The sequence below is a fragment of the Notamacropus eugenii genome, chromosome 2 (genome assembly GCF_028372415.1).
Source record: "Notamacropus eugenii isolate mMacEug1 chromosome 2, mMacEug1.pri_v2, whole genome shotgun sequence".
Lineage (NCBI taxonomy): Eukaryota > Metazoa > Chordata > Mammalia > Diprotodontia > Macropodidae > Notamacropus > Notamacropus eugenii.
The window spans coordinates 209,592,481-209,612,636 of record NC_092873.1 but is presented as its reverse complement, the minus strand read 5'-3'; the positions used below and the strand labels follow the sequence as shown (position 1 = coordinate 209,612,636).

At 34.8% G+C, this 20,156-nt stretch overlaps 1 protein-coding gene across 6 annotated transcripts in view; it reads right to left on the bottom strand.

Annotated features, from left to right (window-relative positions):
* Positions 1–332: 332 nt before the first annotated feature.
* Positions 333–20,156, bottom strand: part of TRMT11 (tRNA methyltransferase 11 homolog) — a 61,102-nt gene continuing 41,278 nt past the window's right edge. For 5 of the 6 annotated variants that reach the window (XM_072643231.1, XM_072643233.1, XM_072643234.1 and 2 more), the window contains 2 exons: positions 19,300–19,420; positions 333–933 (listed from right to left, as the gene is read on the bottom strand). In XM_072643231.1, coding sequence (XP_072499332.1) covers positions 802–933; positions 19,300–19,420 — 253 coding nt within the window. In that variant the 3' untranslated portion in view covers positions 333–801. Of the gene's footprint in view, positions 934–3,236; positions 3,335–19,299; positions 19,421–20,156 lie in introns of all 6 variants that reach the window. The other variant, XM_072643232.1, reaches the window with a different exon arrangement.

The following is a 20,156-nucleotide window of genomic DNA, read 5'->3' as shown; positions in this document are numbered from 1 at the left end:
CATGACACAATGTGGATTCAGCAAAGTTTTCCCTTCAAGAAAAATAAAGCTTCAATTTCAAAGAGCACTGATTAGACTTAATACCATTAGGGGACGATTACGGCATTCTGGTTGTCGTTGCTGTTACTGTGCTCCAGTTGTGGGCAGTTGTCTTTACCCAAAGTCAAGGTTTAGGAATGCAAGAGCGAATCCAAGGTACAGATGAGCTTCAGATGTGAACAGGCTTCAGACAGTGTGCAGGCCTTCTCAGTGGTAACAGGTCCTAGGGTTTTTATTATCACTATCACAAAAACATCACAAAGAAAGAAAATAACCAAAAAACACTGAATGTGTTACATGTTTAAGAAGCTGCATAAGTTTTATTGGTTGCAATGAATATTTGTTACAAATAAAAATTAAAACAGCTAGACAAATCTACTAAAGAAATAATTCTTGATCACCTCCAACAGGTTTTAAAATGTACAGGAGACCCCAAATACCAAATACTAAAATACTAATAGAACCACTTCTTTTTGTAAGTTAATGATAAAAAAATAAATCTTTAAAGTCAATCTTCATTAACACTTGAAAATACAAATATAAATTAAATAAGGTTTGCAAAACACGTACAAAAAAATCTACTATAAACAAGCCCACTTTCAAAAGAATTGCTCAATTTACTTTGCCGTATTTATTTTGTTTTTCTATTTTAAAAAAAGTTTAAAACAGTACATGTTCTCTGGATCATCCATGAATAACCAGATGTCTTTTCTCTTCAAACCCCAATCTTCATTCTTAGTTCATTTGTTGTAAACTTAATTTTCACTCCTGGCTGCATTTTTCTTCCTTGGCAATTCTTTTTGTTACCCCACTAAAATACTTTTCACGAAATGAATTAAGACCTTTGTATGGCAGAAACTGATTATCTAAGAGGTGAGAATATTGGTCCTGGTCCTGGGGGGTGGGAAGAGAGAGAAAAAAATACTGTTCATTAAACTGCTTATATATAACATAGCAAAAACTCTATTAAGCAAACTCTTTGTCTTTTAGTTATTCTCTCATTACAGAATATTATTTTCAAAACATGAATATGAATAAAATATGTGTCCTGAGAGGGCTTCTGCACAAATCAGTCAATCAATAAGAATTTATCAAGTGCCCATTATGTGCCAGACACTAGGGATGCAAAGTAAAAAAAGATGAAAGCAGGGATGAATGGTCACAAAGGGTTGCACTGGTATAATATCCAACAAGTAAATGACACTTTTGGTTGACCCCCCATACCCAGACATTAAAGTGGGTGAGACACTACTGTAGCGAGTACCATTTTTAAATTACGCTAGACTACTGAGAAATGATACGCCAGTTTGAATCACTTAGTTGTATCTGACTCTGTGTGACCCCATCTGGGGTTTTCACAGCAGAAATACTGGAGTAGTTTGCCATTTCCTTATCCAACTCATTTTATGGATGAGGAAACTGAGGCCAATAAGGTTTACCCAAGGTCATACAACTAGTAAGTGTCTGAAGTCAGATTTGAACTCAGGAAGATGATTCTTCCTGACTCCAAGCCTAGCACTCTATTCACTGTGCAACCTAGCTGCCCAGGATGAGATAATCTATACCTGACAGCGAACAATGCTGCTAATTCAACTACTTCTCAACTAGACCTGCTCTTACATAAATCTACTTACCAACTATATAAAAATGGGGGCCAAGGGGTTAGGATCCACTTAGAAAAAGGGTCTTACTACCTACTTAGACAGATTTATGTGGATATGTAAATGAATTAATGTGTTTTTCATACAGATAGAGAAAATCAGCTAGGAAGCAGAAACCTAACCTCTGCATCCTTAATTTTAATATCAAAATGGTAGCTACAAATACATCTGGAATATATCAGTTGTCAGAATGTTTTCCTATTTCTGCTTATTTCATGAGAAATTAATATTTTTCTCCTACTTCATTGCTACAGTTTATAAATACCCAGAAGCTTTAGCTAATATGAAATTTCATTTTTTATACTACTAGCCCATATGTTTTCCTAGGAATCATTTTAGTCACAACTAAATAATCCAAATTGTACATCAAATATTTCATAGATATGTGTAGCTTTACTATTGCATTAAGCATAAACAGACAGCTACTTGAATTTTAAGATAACACAGTGTACATGTGTCCTAGAAGTTTATCAAATTTTCTAATGAACACCAAAGAATAATTCAGTCAACAATATAACAGCATAATGAAAATAGCAAAGAGCCAACAACTTCTGGGAATACACAATCCAAGAAGGATGAGTTTGTTCCTAGCTACTTGGTGGACACTCACTACAAAAATATTTTTTCTTATTTTTTTCTTCTCACCAAAATAAATAGGACCAATTGAGGTACAAAGGAGGTAGGGGGGGATGGGGTGGATGAGAAGTATGGCAGTTGGACCTGCATGGAGTCACCTCAAAACTGGAAGGCAAAACTGAATCATAAATACGATCGTATGGGTAGGAACCTGGGGTCCCGTGATTTCACTGGTTTTGGAAACTCCCCCTGTCAATGCAGATTGGTATCTTTTTCTGTAATTTATTGTCTTAGAAAGTTGTCTAAAACAATGAGAGGTCAAATGACTTGTCCAGGGTAACAAAGCCAGTATGTATAAAAGGATTCATGCCAACCATACACTCTGTGGTTGCAAAATACTTGTCAAATACGGATGTAATATACAAAATATGGAAAGTGTCCTAAGATAATAATAATAAAGGGTAGCATTTATATAGAAGTTCATGTTTCACAAAGAGCTTTAGATATATGATCTCATTTGATTTTCACAATAACCCTATTACCTAGGAGCTATTATTATCCCCATTTTGCTGATGAGAAAAATGAGACTGAAAGAGATTATATGACTTGCTTAGAATCATATAGCTAGTAAATATCTGATGTAAGATTCAAACCTAGATCTTCCTGGCTCCAACTTTAACACTATTCACTATGGCAAACTACCTTCCATATAACGATTTTCTAAGATGCCTTGCTTCAGCTGACAATCAGTACAATTTTAAAGCATCTACTATGTGCCAGGCACTGTGCTAAGGAATAGGGATACAAATGGAGACAAATGACAATCCCTCTTCTCTATAACTCTTCTCTTCATCTCTTATGTACCAGGCAGATATAACTCCATTGGGGAAGTAAGGAACCCAAGTAGTATCTCCCTAACTCTCAAGTGACTTAAATTGAATAAGAGAAAGAGCTACTGACCCATTTTTCTCATCCACTGCTGCCACTGATCCACTACTAAAGAGATGGAAAATTTTCCCTTGCATCCAGGTCAACTTTGTAGAAAGTAGATTTCTTCCCTGAGAATGTGTTATTTAAGATTATCACTACTGACAAGTACTTTAAAAGACAATTAATAATAAAAGTGTAAAGGCTTATCATATTTGATGATACAGGAGTACCCAGAACAAAGTCTAGTCAAGGAATTTCTGTAAGCCAAGACCACCATAATGCACCAGCTGACTGACTACAAATTGGACATTTTCTACCTGAATCTAAAGAGATGGGTCTTTAACAAAAACAAAAAATATTCTTTCAGGGCTAAAAATGTGCCTAAAGGAAATAATGTGATCCTTCAAACAAGGTGAATTTCAAAGGTCATGGATGTTAGAGGAACCAGTGACTAAACTTGAAATAGGGAAGCCTCTGAAAACACAAAAGCAACATAAAATTACACATTATAACTTGAATCTTATGTATAGTTTATATCCCAAGATCTCCTTACAATGTCTTAAAATTTGTACACTAGAACATGATGTAATATGGTTTATACTGACAGGACAGAGAAGGGGGAGGGGTATTGCTGGACAAGACAGGAAAAACCATTAAGTCACATGTAAATGGCAACAGCCCATTATATATGCGTGCCAGTCTATATGAATAGCTTATAAACTCTTAATATTTACATGGCCCTCCAAGGTTTACAGAGTTTTTTCTCTTAATAACAATGCTGTGAGGTGGACAATGTTGTTATCCCCATTTTTCAGATGAGAAAACTAATCCCTGGCGAAGTTAACCCATATCTCCTGACTTCAACACACACACACACACACACACACACACGAAACTATTTATGACAGTAAGAATTTATAGTGCCTCACTTCAGATAAATACAATTCTCAGTCTTCTGCTCCTCTCCATCTACTCTTATCTTTTGTTAATGCCAGAGTAAACACTTAAGATGTTGATACTCAACTCTACATATCTTTCAACACCTTCAATGACTTTTCTCTATTCACATTCCCAGTCCACTCTGACCAAGTATGTCAGTGGCTTTGTTTCAATTCTCATCAGTTAAACATCTCCAAGACAAAAGTGTTTTCTTTAAAGAGAAGGAAGACCTTCAAACTACACAAATTCCTATCTGTTTCTCCTTGAATCAGGATTACTATTTGCTTGGACTCTGTATCTTGGTTCTCCAATTTCTTTAATGTTCATGAAACTACCTAACAAGCCTGAACTATGATACTATCTCAATATTACCAAGCCTTCACTCAAAGTAGCTTCTTTTTCCTTAGAGTCACCAATTTTCAGTGAAAAAGAAAAATGGAGGGAAAATAAAGACACCCAGAAAACTAAAGACTACTAAGAAAGGAAAGGATATGGAAAAAGATTACATCTGCCCTGATTTGTTGTTTCACACCTGGATCTTTTAAGTACTAGATGAAAAGAGTAGGGCTGAGAACCAAGAAGGACAAGTTGTTGAACTAAGCTCTATTCTCAGAACACAGAAGCAATATGAAATAATGGATAGATTAAAAAAGATAGGGGTTCATATCCTAAACACACCTGTATACCCACAACTGCAGACTAGATGCTAAGTTGCATTTGGTGGAAGGAGTTTCCACACTGGCAATTCCTGAAATTAATCCCACCCCATCCTGAAAAAAAAATAAAGCTGACAAGGAAGAGGTCAAAGAGGATAAGACACAAACAGAAAACTGTCATACTTGTTACATGATAAAATGCATCAGAAAAGTATAAGATAAATGCTATGATTGGTAGGAGGGGTTCACCAGATCATTCTTAGAGGAGCCAACATTTGAAATGAACTTTAAAGAATGGGTAGGAATTTAACCGGTAAAGGGAGACACTGAAAGCACTTCAGGCATAGTAAACAGTATGATAAAAGGCATGGAGGCAGTAGAATATAATGTATATTCATGAGATTAAAAACTAGTCAAGTTTGGCAACAGAGAATATTTAGAGGGAAGCAACATGAACTAAATCTGTAAATGTAGTCTGGTCCTAGATTGTGGACGGCGTGTAATGCCAGACCAAAAAAAAAAAAAAAAAAAAAAAGGAAACTTTACTCTTTAGATGACAGAGAACCACTGAAGATTTTTGAAGAGACATGGCATAATAAAATCTTGCATAAGAAAGGTTTCTGGCATAAGAAAAATTGCATAAGAAAGACTGGGAGAGGAGAAAAGGGAGAGCAGAGAGGCAAGAAAATCTGTTGGGGCCACATAAAATAGTTAGAACATGTGGCAATGAGGGTTTTTACTAGGATAGAACAGTGGGAATAGACAGAAGGGGATTAACGTGTGGTAGTCAAGAAATCAATAAGAGTTGGCATCTGACGGGGTTAGTTGGTTGTTGTCCTTCATCTTCGAAGAGGACCAAAATGACATCACCATGATAAAGTGAAATTTCAGTGTGTCCAACTGTGGCTGATCAAACCAATATGAGCTCAGAATGCTCTGCCACAGGTTGGGTACAGATAGTCCGTGTGAATATTTGGGTTGGATATCCCAAATCTGTATTTCCTCCGTTTACTTTGTGCTGTCTCAATTCTGCTTTGCTCATAAAGCACAGCACCCTTTCTGATGTGGGCACACCATGCTGAGCGGTCCTGTGCCAGTGTCTCCCATGTTGCACAGTCAAATCAAAGTTCTTGAGAGAATCTGACTGGGTATGAGTAAGAGAATGGGAAGAATCCATACAATTCCAAAGTTATGAACAAAGGTGATGAATTAGACAAATTATGACTAAAATAAATGCTTCTAAAAGAAAAATTATGCTCAGTACAATAACTCCATAATGGAAATGAAAGTATCTTAATCTTGCAAATTGGTAGGTAATTTCACATACGGGAAATAAGTCACTTCAGAGTCTATAAAAACAACACAACTGAATAATATTCAATTCCAATTTATACAAATTAACTGCTAAATATTGTCCTGTAAAGACAGCTAGACTTTGAGCCTGATCTAGGTAAATCATTTCATGTCTCTAGGTCTTAGTTTGCTCATCTGTAAAGTAAGAGTGCTGGAGTAGATGACCTCTAAACTCTAAAGCCTGTGAGTATGTGACTAATTTTTCCAAACAAAAGACTGGTGGGGTTTTCAAAATAAAATAGGATTTAAAATCTACTAAATAGCAAAAAATCTTAGACCTAAACTTTTAGACAGGATCCTGTTAACACAATGTCCCCACCAAGTCAATTTGCTGCACCATCAAGATTGCTAATTCCAAACATAATCCATATAGAGAACGGAAGCACTATCCCTAAAGCAGAAATGGAATTCCAATACTTCTATGTGTACCACTGCCCTCTGCTGACTAAGATCGGAGAATCCTTCTTTATGCTCCCTTAACACCACAGGTTACAATAACAATTTAAACCAGAAGTGACCACATATCCTGGTGCCTGAGAGCTAAGGGTCAGGAGCTCTTGGGTCTCACTGCTGTTAGATATCTGACTATGTAGCTATCCATCATAAAGATGATCCAAACAATCTTTTCCCCAGTGGAAGGAATAGCCATTATTAATACCAACTCATTTCTTAAATATACAAATACAGAAATTGCAAGAGATTTCTGCTAATCTCCATCTGTGACCAAACAAGAACTGAAAAATTCACTTTAAAACAAGAGCAAAGAATGGACCTTATATACAAATGAATCCTTAACTGTTTATATACCTGACTATCCATCAAAAAATAAAATTGGATGTCCAAAATAAAGGATAAAAGGTATTAAAAACAACTGACCTTAATTCCCAAAGCATAAGAAGTCACTCCACGATTTAATAAATATTAACATAAAGGCTCATAAATGCCAAAATAAAAAAAACTCATTGAATATTTTGTGTATGTACAATCAAAATAGGCACTTAACCCAGGGCTACTGAAATTAATTGGTTATTGCTTAAGGATGAGTATACAGATGCTTTTCTCAACCTGAGGATCAGAAACTTCTGGGAGTTAGAGATAGGTCTTGGGGCAGGGGGATCTAGAGCAAGAGAACCCAGAGAATAAATCCAAATAACCCTTTTTTAATCATATTTGTTCCTAAAATCTATTATCCAACAACCCCTCTTATCACCTAGCCCTCAGAGAAACAAAGGTGTTTCTATAATTTTTAACAGTATGATGACTCTCCCACCTTGCTGTTGTCCATTAGAAAAAAGTGAAGTTAAATTACCAGAGTCACTGGTTGAAAAAGTTGGAGATCTCTATTAATTTTGATATTATAATACTGAAATTAAGTGAATTACAAAATAGGAAATTCTGGACTCTGTAGCTACTGGCTATATCTACACTATTTTCCATAAACAAGTGGTATTCTTTAATCACGCAAGCAACAAGTGAGTATATCCTATGTACAAGACACTAGGTGCTATGAGGAATACACAATAGTTTTATAAAATCTAGTCCCCCCATACACCAGTTCCTATCTAACTTAGCCCTAAGTTTCCCTAGTACTTACTTCCTTATGACCTCACATCTACTGGATCCCTTGGGAATATCCATTCAAATAGAAAGACTCCACTTCTCAGTCTCCTCCTTTTATAATGCAACCTGTTTGCATTAAATTAAACCTGACTTTTTTCCTAAGGACCTCACAGGCCTTCAGCACTTTCCCCATAACTGACCACTCCTTGTTTCATTCCTCCTTACACCAACTCACTCCATAAACTGGTTGGGGTCAGTAATCTCATTATCCTCCTTATTCTCCACTGCCATTTTAGACTCTTGTCCTGCCACCATCAAACAGTAACCCTCATCCTGGGAAGCCCATGCAACTCTTCTTTCAGTCACAGAAGGATGGTCATGCTTTATAAGTCACCATTACTTGGAAGAGTTCTACCTCAAAGAACTTCAATTCATAAAGGTCCCTCTAAAACCATAATCTTGTCCTTCCACTTCTCCCACACCATCACTCCTAAGCCATCTAATCATTCTCATCATAACCACCTATCTCTTGATCCTTCTCCATTTTCTCAGACTATGATCAACATTTTGGCATCAAGAAACTAAAAGCTGGAAGATACCAAGGAGGTTCTCTGGTCCAATCTATACCTGACTGAATTCCTTGTGCCTCACCACAGACAAATCATCATTCATCCTCTACTTGGAGAATTTCAATGACAGGGAATACATTGACTACCGAAGTAATGAATTCAATTTTTAAACAGCAATCATTGCTAGGAAATTTTTTCCCTTACAACAAACCTAAAATCTGCCATACCAACTTTCATTCCCTTGCTTCTAGTTTTGTAATCTGGGGCCAAAACAAAAAAAATCCCTATTCCACATAACAGTCCTTTAAATACTTTAAGACTGTTTTCATGTCTCCCTTCTACTCTCTCTAAATCTTCTTTACTCCAGGCTAGATAAGCCCAGTTCCTTCAACCAATCCTCTTATAATAGGTCTCTTTTTTCCTTTTTTATACAATGCACCTCTCTGGCAATTTGGTGAAGCCTATGGATTCCTCAGAATGATGTTTTCAAATATGTAAAATACATAGGATGGCAAAAGAAACAATCACATTTGATGATCAAAATACTTTCTTAAAAAGCTGCCAGACCCCAGGTCAATAATCCCTGTTTTATGGTATGGATTCCAATACTCTTACCATCTTAGTCACAATCAAACTTATGTCCTTTCCAAAATGTGGCACCTAGAACTGAATATAATACTCCAGATGTAGTTTAACCATAGTGAAATCGTTCCATTCCTTTTCCTGGACACCATGCCTCTCAAAGTCTACTTACGGAGCTTTGGGTACTGCTATGTATCACTACTGAGGCTATAGGTCATTAATCTTCCTCTTTCCCCAGTTTCTTTTTTCAGAAACCATTATCTAGCTATATTTTCCTATCCTATACTTGTAAAGTTAACTTTCTGAACTTAGGTGTAACACTTTCCATCTATTCCTATTAAATCCCACCTTCTGTAATTTAGTCCAATGTTCTGGCCTATTAACAACTTTTTGGATCCTGATTTTTGTCATTCAACATCCTAGCTAAATCTTCTAGATTCAAGAAATCTGCAAATTTGACAAGCAAGGCACCTAGGGCCTCATCCAAATCACTTCCCTACCCACAGAGTCTTAAATCAAAAGCAGGTCATCTCAACAGTATGTTATCATAAACCCTTAAATGTTACCTTCTGGCTAAGAGCTTCTTCCATTCCTACTCCCCAAATACTATGTGTCGTCACACTAAGTCACAAGAACATACTGAAGCCTTTTATTAAGTCTTCATTATATTCAAGTAGTTTGGCAATAGAGAAGAAAGATGAGATGTTACCAGGTCAAGGAAAGTTTTCTTGTAAGATGAACTGATCTGAGTATTTTTGTAATCAGAGACAGAGAGGCCAAGAGAGACTAAAAATGGTTGAGACAGGGGATGACTAACGAAGCAAGGTCCTAGAGGGGACTGGGGATAGTTTGGGAGGAAAGGTGTCAAGGCACAAGTAGAAGTTATACTTACCAGTAAGAAGAGGGTAGGTGAAGTGAGAAAGTCATTGAGGTACAGGAAGGAGTTGGGGGAGCTTAAGAAAAAAAAGTATGGAATTGACTATGGATTGGATATGTGGAAGGGGAGAAAATAAGGAGACAAGAATAACATCTTGTGAGTCTAGGTAACTAGGAGGACAGTAATACCCTGGACAGTAACAAAATCTAATGCATCCTTTAGGCTCATAATGTAACCAAACTGGGTTAAAGTGCATGTTACTTCTAGTCTAAACTACTGCAATAGGTTCCCAACTGATCCCTTTAACATGGGCCTTCCCCTCTTCAATCTATTCTTCTAGCCACCACTAGAGTAATACCTTAATACAAACATTTAACCATGTCACTCTCATACTTAAAAAAAAAAAAAAAAATTAAATGGATATTCACTGCCTCCTGATTTTGTCCTGCAATCCAAGTCCCTCCACAGTTGGGCTACAACTTACCTTCCAGGCTTGTCACAGATTAATCCTAGTCATAAACTCTATGATCTAGCCAAACTACTCATTATTCTCCAATCCCATTCTGACATTCCTCAACTTGATACCTTTAAAAGCCTAACACATCCACACATACCCCCCACATCCCCACCCCCACACCTTCACACACCCACACTCACCCACATACCCCACACACCCACACACACACACACACATACCTTCTCCCATTACCATCTCCTTCACAAGGACTTCTTTGATCTCCCCCTGCTTAGAAGTAATCTCCCCTTCCTCAAATCTCTCATAAATCCATTCTATTCACATCTCTCCAACATTCCTTTGATATTTATCCTGCATGACAATTATCTTCATATTTATCTTAGTACTATTCCTATTAGACAATAAATACCTTGAAGTAAGAACTATATACCATTTCATTACTGTATTTCTCTGTGCCTAGGCACTTGATAAGTGATTGCTGAAAACTGTTAAAAGTGCAATTTTTTAATAGCATCATCTAATTTAGCCTGTGTATAAACTGCCTTGTCTTTTATCAAACTATAAACTTCATGAAGAAACTGCCTCTACTTTAAGATTCATCTCATGGTGTGAGAATGAAATATACTTACACAACATTTAGTTGTTAAATACTGAAAATTCTTAGATGGTAAATTGCTGTATCAATTTAGTTTGCTTTATGTAATTAGCATTTGAAACTATTTATCCAATATAATCCTCACTGAAGTTAAAATCCCATCTTTCTAGTAAGTTCTCTACCACAAAAGCAAAAAACAATGATGTTTGTTAATTTTGCCACATAATCATAACATTAGTGACAATTCCCAAAGATAATATGGCTATTTGTAGAGAACAGGTAATTGTCCCAAAAAAGTGTCATTTGGGACATGGACAATCAAAAAACTCAATGATGCCAACCTAAGTAAATCTATAATGATACTAGAGGAAACCAAGTGACTTATTTTATTTATGGGTCAGGTTAAAGTTACTTCTTTATTCGTTGTCACTCCTTGATAATGAGATAATGATTTCTTCCACATCATTGGCATAAACTTCAGGTCATTTATATTTTCCTAAGTGACAGCAGTTTATATAAAAGTTTCCACTGCAAACTTCTGAATACAAATGGCTTATGAAGCATCTTGTGATAAGTGAAAGCCAGTGATGCTAACAGCAAAGGGAAAACCACCTAATGTAACATTTACCGAATTTTGTCAGCTAACATTAAGAAAAGACTCTTTAATTACAATGGAGACTAGAGGTATGTGATATTCTTAGAGAAATATTAAAGTGAGAGCAACAAGGGGAAAAAAGATGAGGAAGAGAGCGGAGGACAAGGAAAGCAGCAGGTAGTTTTTCTTTTTTAAATTAATAGAGAAAAGAAACATAAATGATGTGGCTGAATTCAGTGGGCCTCAGTTCAGCTTCAGGGTAATTACCCACGTCCGGCTTTTGTTTAAAAATCCTGCTACCCTTATCAAAGCTTCCCACTGTTCGACATCTGGTACTGGACAGTAGCTATAGAAACCACTTGTGCTGAAGTTATACAACTATAAACAGCACTAAGCAATTTCCAAACCAAGGACAAGCAGGTCAAAAGTCTGGCACCCAATAGTGGTAAATAGAAACTCCCAACATTAATCTTAATGAGAACCTGAATGTCATAAGGTGAGATTGGAAATCTTTATTCAGTAAGTCTAATGCTTATATATTTGCAAATCTGTTCTCTTCAAAAGTTCTTTTCTCAATTACTCTCACCTGTACTTACACCTTTTATGGAATTTTTTTAACATCCTCAGTCCTAAAATTCTAAACCTTAAGCAATATTCCCAACAAAATATTAAACTTTAACACCCAGGACTCTTAGCATCAACTATAGTAATCAACTGTAACAATGACATCTCATAGTTCTATATTTTAAGGTTCATTCACGATGAAATTGAGATACTTCAGGTATTGTCTTAATTTTACTGATCAAAGAATTGAGACTGTAAAAAGTTCTGCGACTTACCCAAGGTATTGAAACCTGGGCCTCTCTATCCTTTACATTACATCAAGCTGCTTCTCTGAAGAGGTTCAGAATGAGACTTAATACATTTCTAACAAAAGGTTCTACACTCCTTAATGTACCATAGGGGCACCCTACTCAGACATCTATAGCTTTATGTAAAAATTCAAGAGTTAAACTTGAGGCCTGAAAAAGCACCAGGTAAGAGTTTATTACTAACTTAATGCACTTGCTAGGACTAAAGTTTAAGTATATCAAAGAAAATGTCTTGCTTACCTTCACTTCAAACCAACAAAAAACAGTATATATATTGTAGGTCAGATATATTAATAGATTTCAAGAAATTGGAAATACTGACAATCCATATGAATTTTAGAAAATGCCTATACATACCAATAGAAACAAAGTATTATAAACAGAAATTAGAATGATAATGGATTTGTATGGTTGGGGGTTTTGTAGGAGTACTGTGATGGTCCATATTTGATTTAAGAAAAATGCTAGGAAGACTACTCTAAATTAAATACTGAATTAAAGAACAACAGAAAAGGCTACAACACAAAGAAAACATTAATCAAGTAATTATGCAATGGAATAAGTATTTCTATTTCAGCTTAGAGCACTGTTGACTATAGGATTATAAATATTTGTAAATAGAACTGGAATTCACCTCCACATCTGCAATCATGATACTACATATAGCTCTTCCATTTTCCTTGTTCAAAACTCACTTCCATTTCTGTTTCATCATACTATAAGACAGACTGATACCTAGGATTCTACCATCACTGGCCCATGAAGGCTCTTTAAGTGGAAGAGAATATTATTCATAATGAGGGACCCTATATTTCCCTTCAGAGAAACAAATGATCCTATAAATAAGACTGAATAACCAAATTATGCCATATATACTGGGATCTAAGTAACACAAAGGAAAAACAAACTGATCATTAGGAAAATAAAAAGTTATCATACTTGTCCTTGGTTTGAGCAGAAATCAGAGTTTATAAACCAATGCAAAGGAATATAAACTACATTCACCTATATCTATGTGACATATATCACATATACATTTCACAAATATCACACATATATCACAAATATATTTCTCCTAGGCAAATATTTCCCAAGGAAATTGTACATCTCTCTAATATGTAATATTAACTATAAACTCATCATCATAAGGTTTAATTTATTACCCTCCAAGACATTCTTAAGTCATCTCTGTCTCTGGGGATACCACCATCTTGCAAACAAGTAACCTCAAGGTCATCCTTGATTCCTCTCTTTTCTCCCATGTCCAAATAATTGTTACAATCTGGACAGTTCTTTCTCCACAGTTTTAAAATAGGATCCCTTTCTCTAGAGCAAAATCTCTCATTTTTGGCCACATTCCACTCTGATTTATTACAATCTTCTCATCATTCATTCCGTTTACAAGAGTCTTCTTCTCAATAAATCCAAAACAGAGAAATTAATAACTTTTGCCTTGTCCCTATGTCCACATTCTTTTCTTCATTAGAGCCTCTGAACTCTGTGAGAATAATCACAATATCCCGTACAATATACATATAATATTTTGCTGGGATACAGTTAAAAATATTTATAAAAAATAAAGATGCTTAAGCAATTTTAAAGAAATAAATCCTTGTTGAACTATGCTTTTAATGAACAGAATGTTTTAAAATTAGAATTGGCATAGTACAAAGAATATAAATGTTTACCTCTTAGTAACTTTCTTAAATTTACTGAAATATAACTGAGACTACTACTTTGATATATGCTAAGCAAACTCGCAGGGTTTCAACATTTTCCTCATACTAATTGTGAATGGTGAAGACTACATAAAATAAGTGCTAATCAACAGTTATTAAAACAAAATGAATAGCACTTTAACTCCAGCATGGAACAATAAGGGCACTGGTTTTTCAAAAACAAAAACATAAATAACCTGAGGCTATTGAGAACAAAATTCCTTAACATCCAGTAAGAGCTAACTATGAATTTCATTGTGCCCCTGAGACAAACATATTTACATAGAGCTTTAAGTTTTATGTTTTAAAAAGTGGTTTCTCCAGGACAAAGTATTACTCTCATTTTCCAAAGAAGGAACCCTGAGGTTCAGAATAGTGATTTGATCATAGTGATACAATTTAATGTTAAACTCAAGTCTTTGAACTCTAACTGCAGTTGGGCCTTGCTCATAAAGAGTTCGCAATCTAGTAGAGGGAAGTAAGGTAACTATACTGAAAAAAATGTAATATAATTTAGAAAACAAATTTATACAATGACAACAATATGATAAAGACAAACAACTTTAAAAGAATTAAGATGTGATCAGTGTATTGAATAACCAGGATTTGAGAAGGCTAATGAAATGTACTTTTTGCTAGACTATCCATGTTTGTAATAGGGGTTTTACTTTTTCTTTTGTTCTCAACTGGGAAGAGGAGGATTGGGGTAGAAGGGTGGGAAGAAAGAATCTTGCTGACTGAAAAAATTTAAATATAATTTTAAAAGAATATGAGCATATGAAAAAAATAAAATCAGAAACTAGATCAACAATCCCCAAAGTCACTTACAAGAATATTTTTGTAGTGACTATCTTAGTAGATCTTTAGTGGGAGAAGATGTGAGAAGATAGATACATTATTAATTTACCATTAAGACATACATCACTGGTGAAGAACAGATTGCTCAATATGTTTTTGGCTCTGTAATGAACATTTATTGAGTTCATCTGGGTTATCAAGAAAACACTTTTTACTACTGAGACCTAGTGGTCAAGTTTAAATAGTCCATCCAATGACATATCACAAATACATTTTTTATGGTTCACATTTTCATCAACTACCAGTTTCAATACTAGTCTTTTCAAATTTAAAAACAGAAATTTCAAAAGGGTAAAAGAAACAATTTATATCAACATAACAAACACACTCAAGTTATATTGATGTTAAGCACGTCTAACATATTACAACTCAGAAATGGAGAGAAAAATATACAAAAGTATAAAAATTTATAATTAATGGTATTCTGTAGCCAAAGTCAACAGAGCTGGACAAGCACAAGTGAAATTTGTTAGAGAAATGAGAACTGTTTAACAGTTTTATGTCACCTCTTGTATTATAAGGGACTAGGACCTTAACAACAGTTACATACATTCCTCTTAATAAAGTGAAGGTAAAAATGAAGCAATACATTTCCAACTAAGCACCATTACTTAACATAACAAACTAAAGAATACTCATAATGAGTTGTAGAAGACTCTAAATGAGGCAATAATAAAGCATGACATTCAATTCTTAGAAAGCAAAGATGATGTAACAAGGAACAGCTACAGGATGCTCCCTGGAAAAAAAGCATGAAGCAGCTAGCCAATTATTAACACTAACATGAATGCCTATAAAGTACCATGGAAAGCTTCTCTTTCCATCTTTGGTATGCAGTTTAAAAAGAACAATTTAAAAGATACCTCAACTTTATCCCTATCTTTTCTTTTTAGTCCCAAATGAATTTGCCTAAAGGGAGACTATAACTTTAGAAAGAGAATGAAATGTATTGAAATAAATTAAACTCCAGAAGGGAATACAAAGGTAAAAGGTCCACAACGGATCTTATTTCTGCCATAAAAGTAGAAATTATGGGCTTATTTTGCTGGTCAACTAAGCTTGAAAAAGTCCTATAAATTATTCCTGTTATGTCTCACTTTCCATTTCTTTGGAACAATGTTTCAAATAGCCATCATCATCCAGAGTTAAGGGACAATTTGTAATGTTCCCAAATGTTCATTTGTTTTACTTCCAGCACAATCCTAGTGGGAAGATTGCTACAAAACAAATCAAATATGCCAAACTGATACATCTAAATGATGTTGCCCTCTTCAACATAATCACCAAAGGAGAGGATCTGCTTGTTCCAGTGATGCCACCACTGCTTAAAACACTTTGGGAGGAAATCCTTGATTGGAATCGCCTTAGAAACGGCATCACATTCTTCTGAATGTGCTTAATGACAACAAACATTAACTTTTGACATTAAAAGTCACTTGAAGTCAAATACAGCTAATAAAGTAAGTGATCAAACCAAATAATATTTTGGGAGACAAAAAAAAGTAATAAAGTAATAAAACCAATAAATTGGGTTTTTATTATTTCATGTCTCAAAAAATGACTTTGAAAGTCATCTGTTAGGGACGGGCAACCTATGAACATAGTCATGGAACAGGATCAGGCTCTATGACTCAGGAAATAGAATATCTCCCACCACACCACAGCGTCCCTCTCATGAATTAAAATCTTAAAGGTTGAGGTTCATCAGAAAAAGGTCCCTCAAAAAACAAACTAAACAAACAATAAAATACAGAAAGGAAGAGTAGGCTGATCATTAAGAGATGACTGACACATAGGAAAATAAAGCCTTTCTCCTTTAAAAGCCCTTCCTTGAATGAGTTATATAGGATGAACAAATCATTTATGTGTGTACCAATTAATGGAAGACTAGGTTTCTGAATAGCCTAAAAGGTTAAAGAATTAGGGAGAGTAGAAGTATATTAACAGTTCTTAAAAAAGAGCATCACAAATTAGTGTTCAGGTTAAGAGGATAGCTCAAGGGTGAGAGTAAAACAAAGAGAATTCAGTTAATTTCATCATCTGAGCTAGAAGATGGGTAGATAGATAGCCAGATAAAGACAAAAAGATATATATATGTATGTATATATATATAAAAAAATATATGTATATATGTATATATACATGCCACACACACACATACATATATACACATACGTACATTAAAAAGGAAGAAAAGCTAATAACAATTTAAACATACCCAAATAACTTGGGATAGGAAAGGAAAACAAAGCATGAGAGTAACTCTATAGGTTAACACTAGGATCAAATTAGTGTAAGCAAAACTAATTAATTGCAAGAACCAAGTGCTGACTTAAGGGAGGAGAGAAACCACTAAGCTGAATGTACTTTTGGAAAAATTAGCTTTTAAAGGCCTAACGGTTATGGCATATGAAGAAAATAGAATATTAATGCACTATAATAAAATTTAAAAGGGAGAGTTTCAAGGAAACATAGAAGGACTTCTATGAGATGATGCAAAGCAAGATCAGTTTATAGAAGAGCAGAAACAGAAGAGCAGTTTATAGAAAATAATACTGTAAAGAAAAAAAAACTTTGGAAGGCATAAAATCTCTGAGGAATGCAATGACTAACACAGGACTAATGATAAAGCTAGCTACAAGAAAGGTGATGGACTCAGGATGCAGAATAAAGTTGTACATTTTGGGCACATTGTAGGCATTCAGTAAATGCTTGCTGAATTTGCTTTGCTTAACGACATATCTGTTATAAGGAGATCCCTCCACCCAGCTATGACAGTGAGAACTGAGAGGGAGAAAGGATCTAGGGATATGGTAGCCAAAATAAAGAAAGAAAAATAAGGGAAAGAAAACAGAATTGATGACGCACATTTTTTTAAATTAATGAAAGAGAACAGAAGACCAGAAAAAAATCACTGACAACCAGGACAACTTTGAAAGTTACATGCTTACTATATTATAAATTTTAAAAGATAAACAAACTTTACATACTACAGATTCACAGTTTCATTTACAATCCTCTTCCATTGTGATACTGTGTAGATGTAAATATATCTAGTGTTAACTTCAGAATAAAAATAAATTTTTCAAAAAAGAAAATTTATGCTCCATTAGGCCTGGCTCTGGGTATATTTACACATGGAGATATTACTTTATCTTCATTCTATTATTTCTAAATTTATACATTCTTCTTCTCTTTTTAAATATGCCCCCAGAAACTACATACATACACACATTTATATCATGATCTAGATGAGAAAATTATGTACATATTTCTTAGCATCCCATAATACTTTTATCAAAACTAAGCACAAAGTCATTCCCTAACAGCTAACTAATAAAAATATATGAAGTTTCCAAAAGAATCGCAAATTATCAAAAATCATGAGAATATTCCCAACAACTAGTAAGAGAAATTAAAATTAAAAGAATTCTGACATTTCATCTCACAACCCCCAATGTGGCATAAATCACAAAAAGACAAAAATAATCAATGTTGAATAGGGCAGCTAGATTGTACAGTGGATAGAGCATCAAGCCTGGAGCCAGGAAGACTTATCTTCCTGAGTTCAAATGTGACCTAGCTGTGTGACCCTGGTCAAATCACTTAACCCTGTTTACCTCAGTTTTCTGATCTGTAACACGAGCTGGAGATGGAAATGGCAAACTACTCCAGCATCTCTGCCAAGCAAATCCCAAAAGGAGTCACAAAGAGCCCCACATGACTGAAAAATAACTAATCAACAAATTAATGTTGAAAGGGGTATGGAGAGGCAGGCAAGTCAATATTCTTACTAGTGAAACTGAAATGATTCAACCTTTCTGAAAAACAACTTGTAAATATGTGAGAAAAGTGACTATTAAGACTTCTATGACCCAATGGTTCCACTACTTAAATTCACAAAGAGACCAAAATAGAGGGAAAGGTGTCATATACACCAAAATACTTAAAGCAGCATTGTTTATGGTAGTAAAAGACTAGAAACTATATGAGTATCCATCCACTGGAAAATGGCTGGACAAATTGTGATATTGGAATTGCAACATGAGAAATGGCTAATATGAGGAATTCAAAGAAACAAAGGAGAGCTTGTACAAACTTATACAGAGCAAAGTAAACAGGAGCAAGAGAATACTACTCACACTGACTAAAATAAAGTTAATAAAAAACCAAACCAAATGGCATCTGAATTCTGCTTAACTAAACGGCCACTCCTACACCTGGGGGTAGGAAACACCCTTTCCTCCTGACATGTCATGTAGCATGCTCTATCAGAAACGGTTGTATCAGCAGGTTTTATTTCAATGTCTTTCTCTGTTATAAGGGAGGGTTGAATGGGGGAAGAGTATGTTTAAGGAAAGATGACTAAGGCATGAAAAAAAGGAAACAATAGGACTTCAAAATAAAAATCTAAATTTCTTCTAAAATGACTAGACCAATTTACCTCAAAGTCTTTCACCTTTTCCATTGTTATCAAACGCCTTGCTGTATGACTAGAAAGCCTCTGCTCACAGTTGCTAATGAGTTTCAGGCAGGGATGGCGAGGTACTATCTCCTCCATGTATCTGAAAAAAATAAAGCCATTCAAATAAGCTTAGGAACGTGTGTGCCCCACACTGAAAAATAGAGATTATTCTGCTGTACTTATTTTACACAATCCCACCATAACCTATACTACTTTACTAAAGTAGTATTAAAGTTAGCACATGCTAATTGCTCTCAAAACTCATGACTAAAGTATTTAAAATAATAGTATTAATAATAATACAGAACATAAACTCAAACAAAAAACTTACTTGTGGTATATAAAGAAACAAGCACTATAAGATATTCATTGAACCAGAAATATATAATATTCAAATAAATAAAAAGAACAAATGTTCCTAGGGTATTTTTAGTTAAGTTGTACTTAAATATAAATTTTAAACTACTTAAGTCTTCAAAATTAACTATTCCAAAGCCACTTCACTAAAAACTATTTCTTCCCCTGTTAGATATCTTTAGAGATAACATAGTATACCTGATTTCAAAGTGGTCGTCTTTGGATAAGGTTTACAAGAAAACCATTATATCCTTCAATAAATTAAACAAATAAATTCCAAAAAGTCTAGGTAAAGGGCTAGAGATAAAGAATCTGATAGAATTCTATACCTCAGACACAGCCACTACCTTGATTTGTATTACATGGTTATACATATTTGTCATAAAGGAGGATTTTTACTTGGTGGGAAAGAAGATGGTAGGTTGGTGGGCAATGACAACTAAAGGGGAAAGAGCTTCAATAAAGCATCTTTAAAGCTG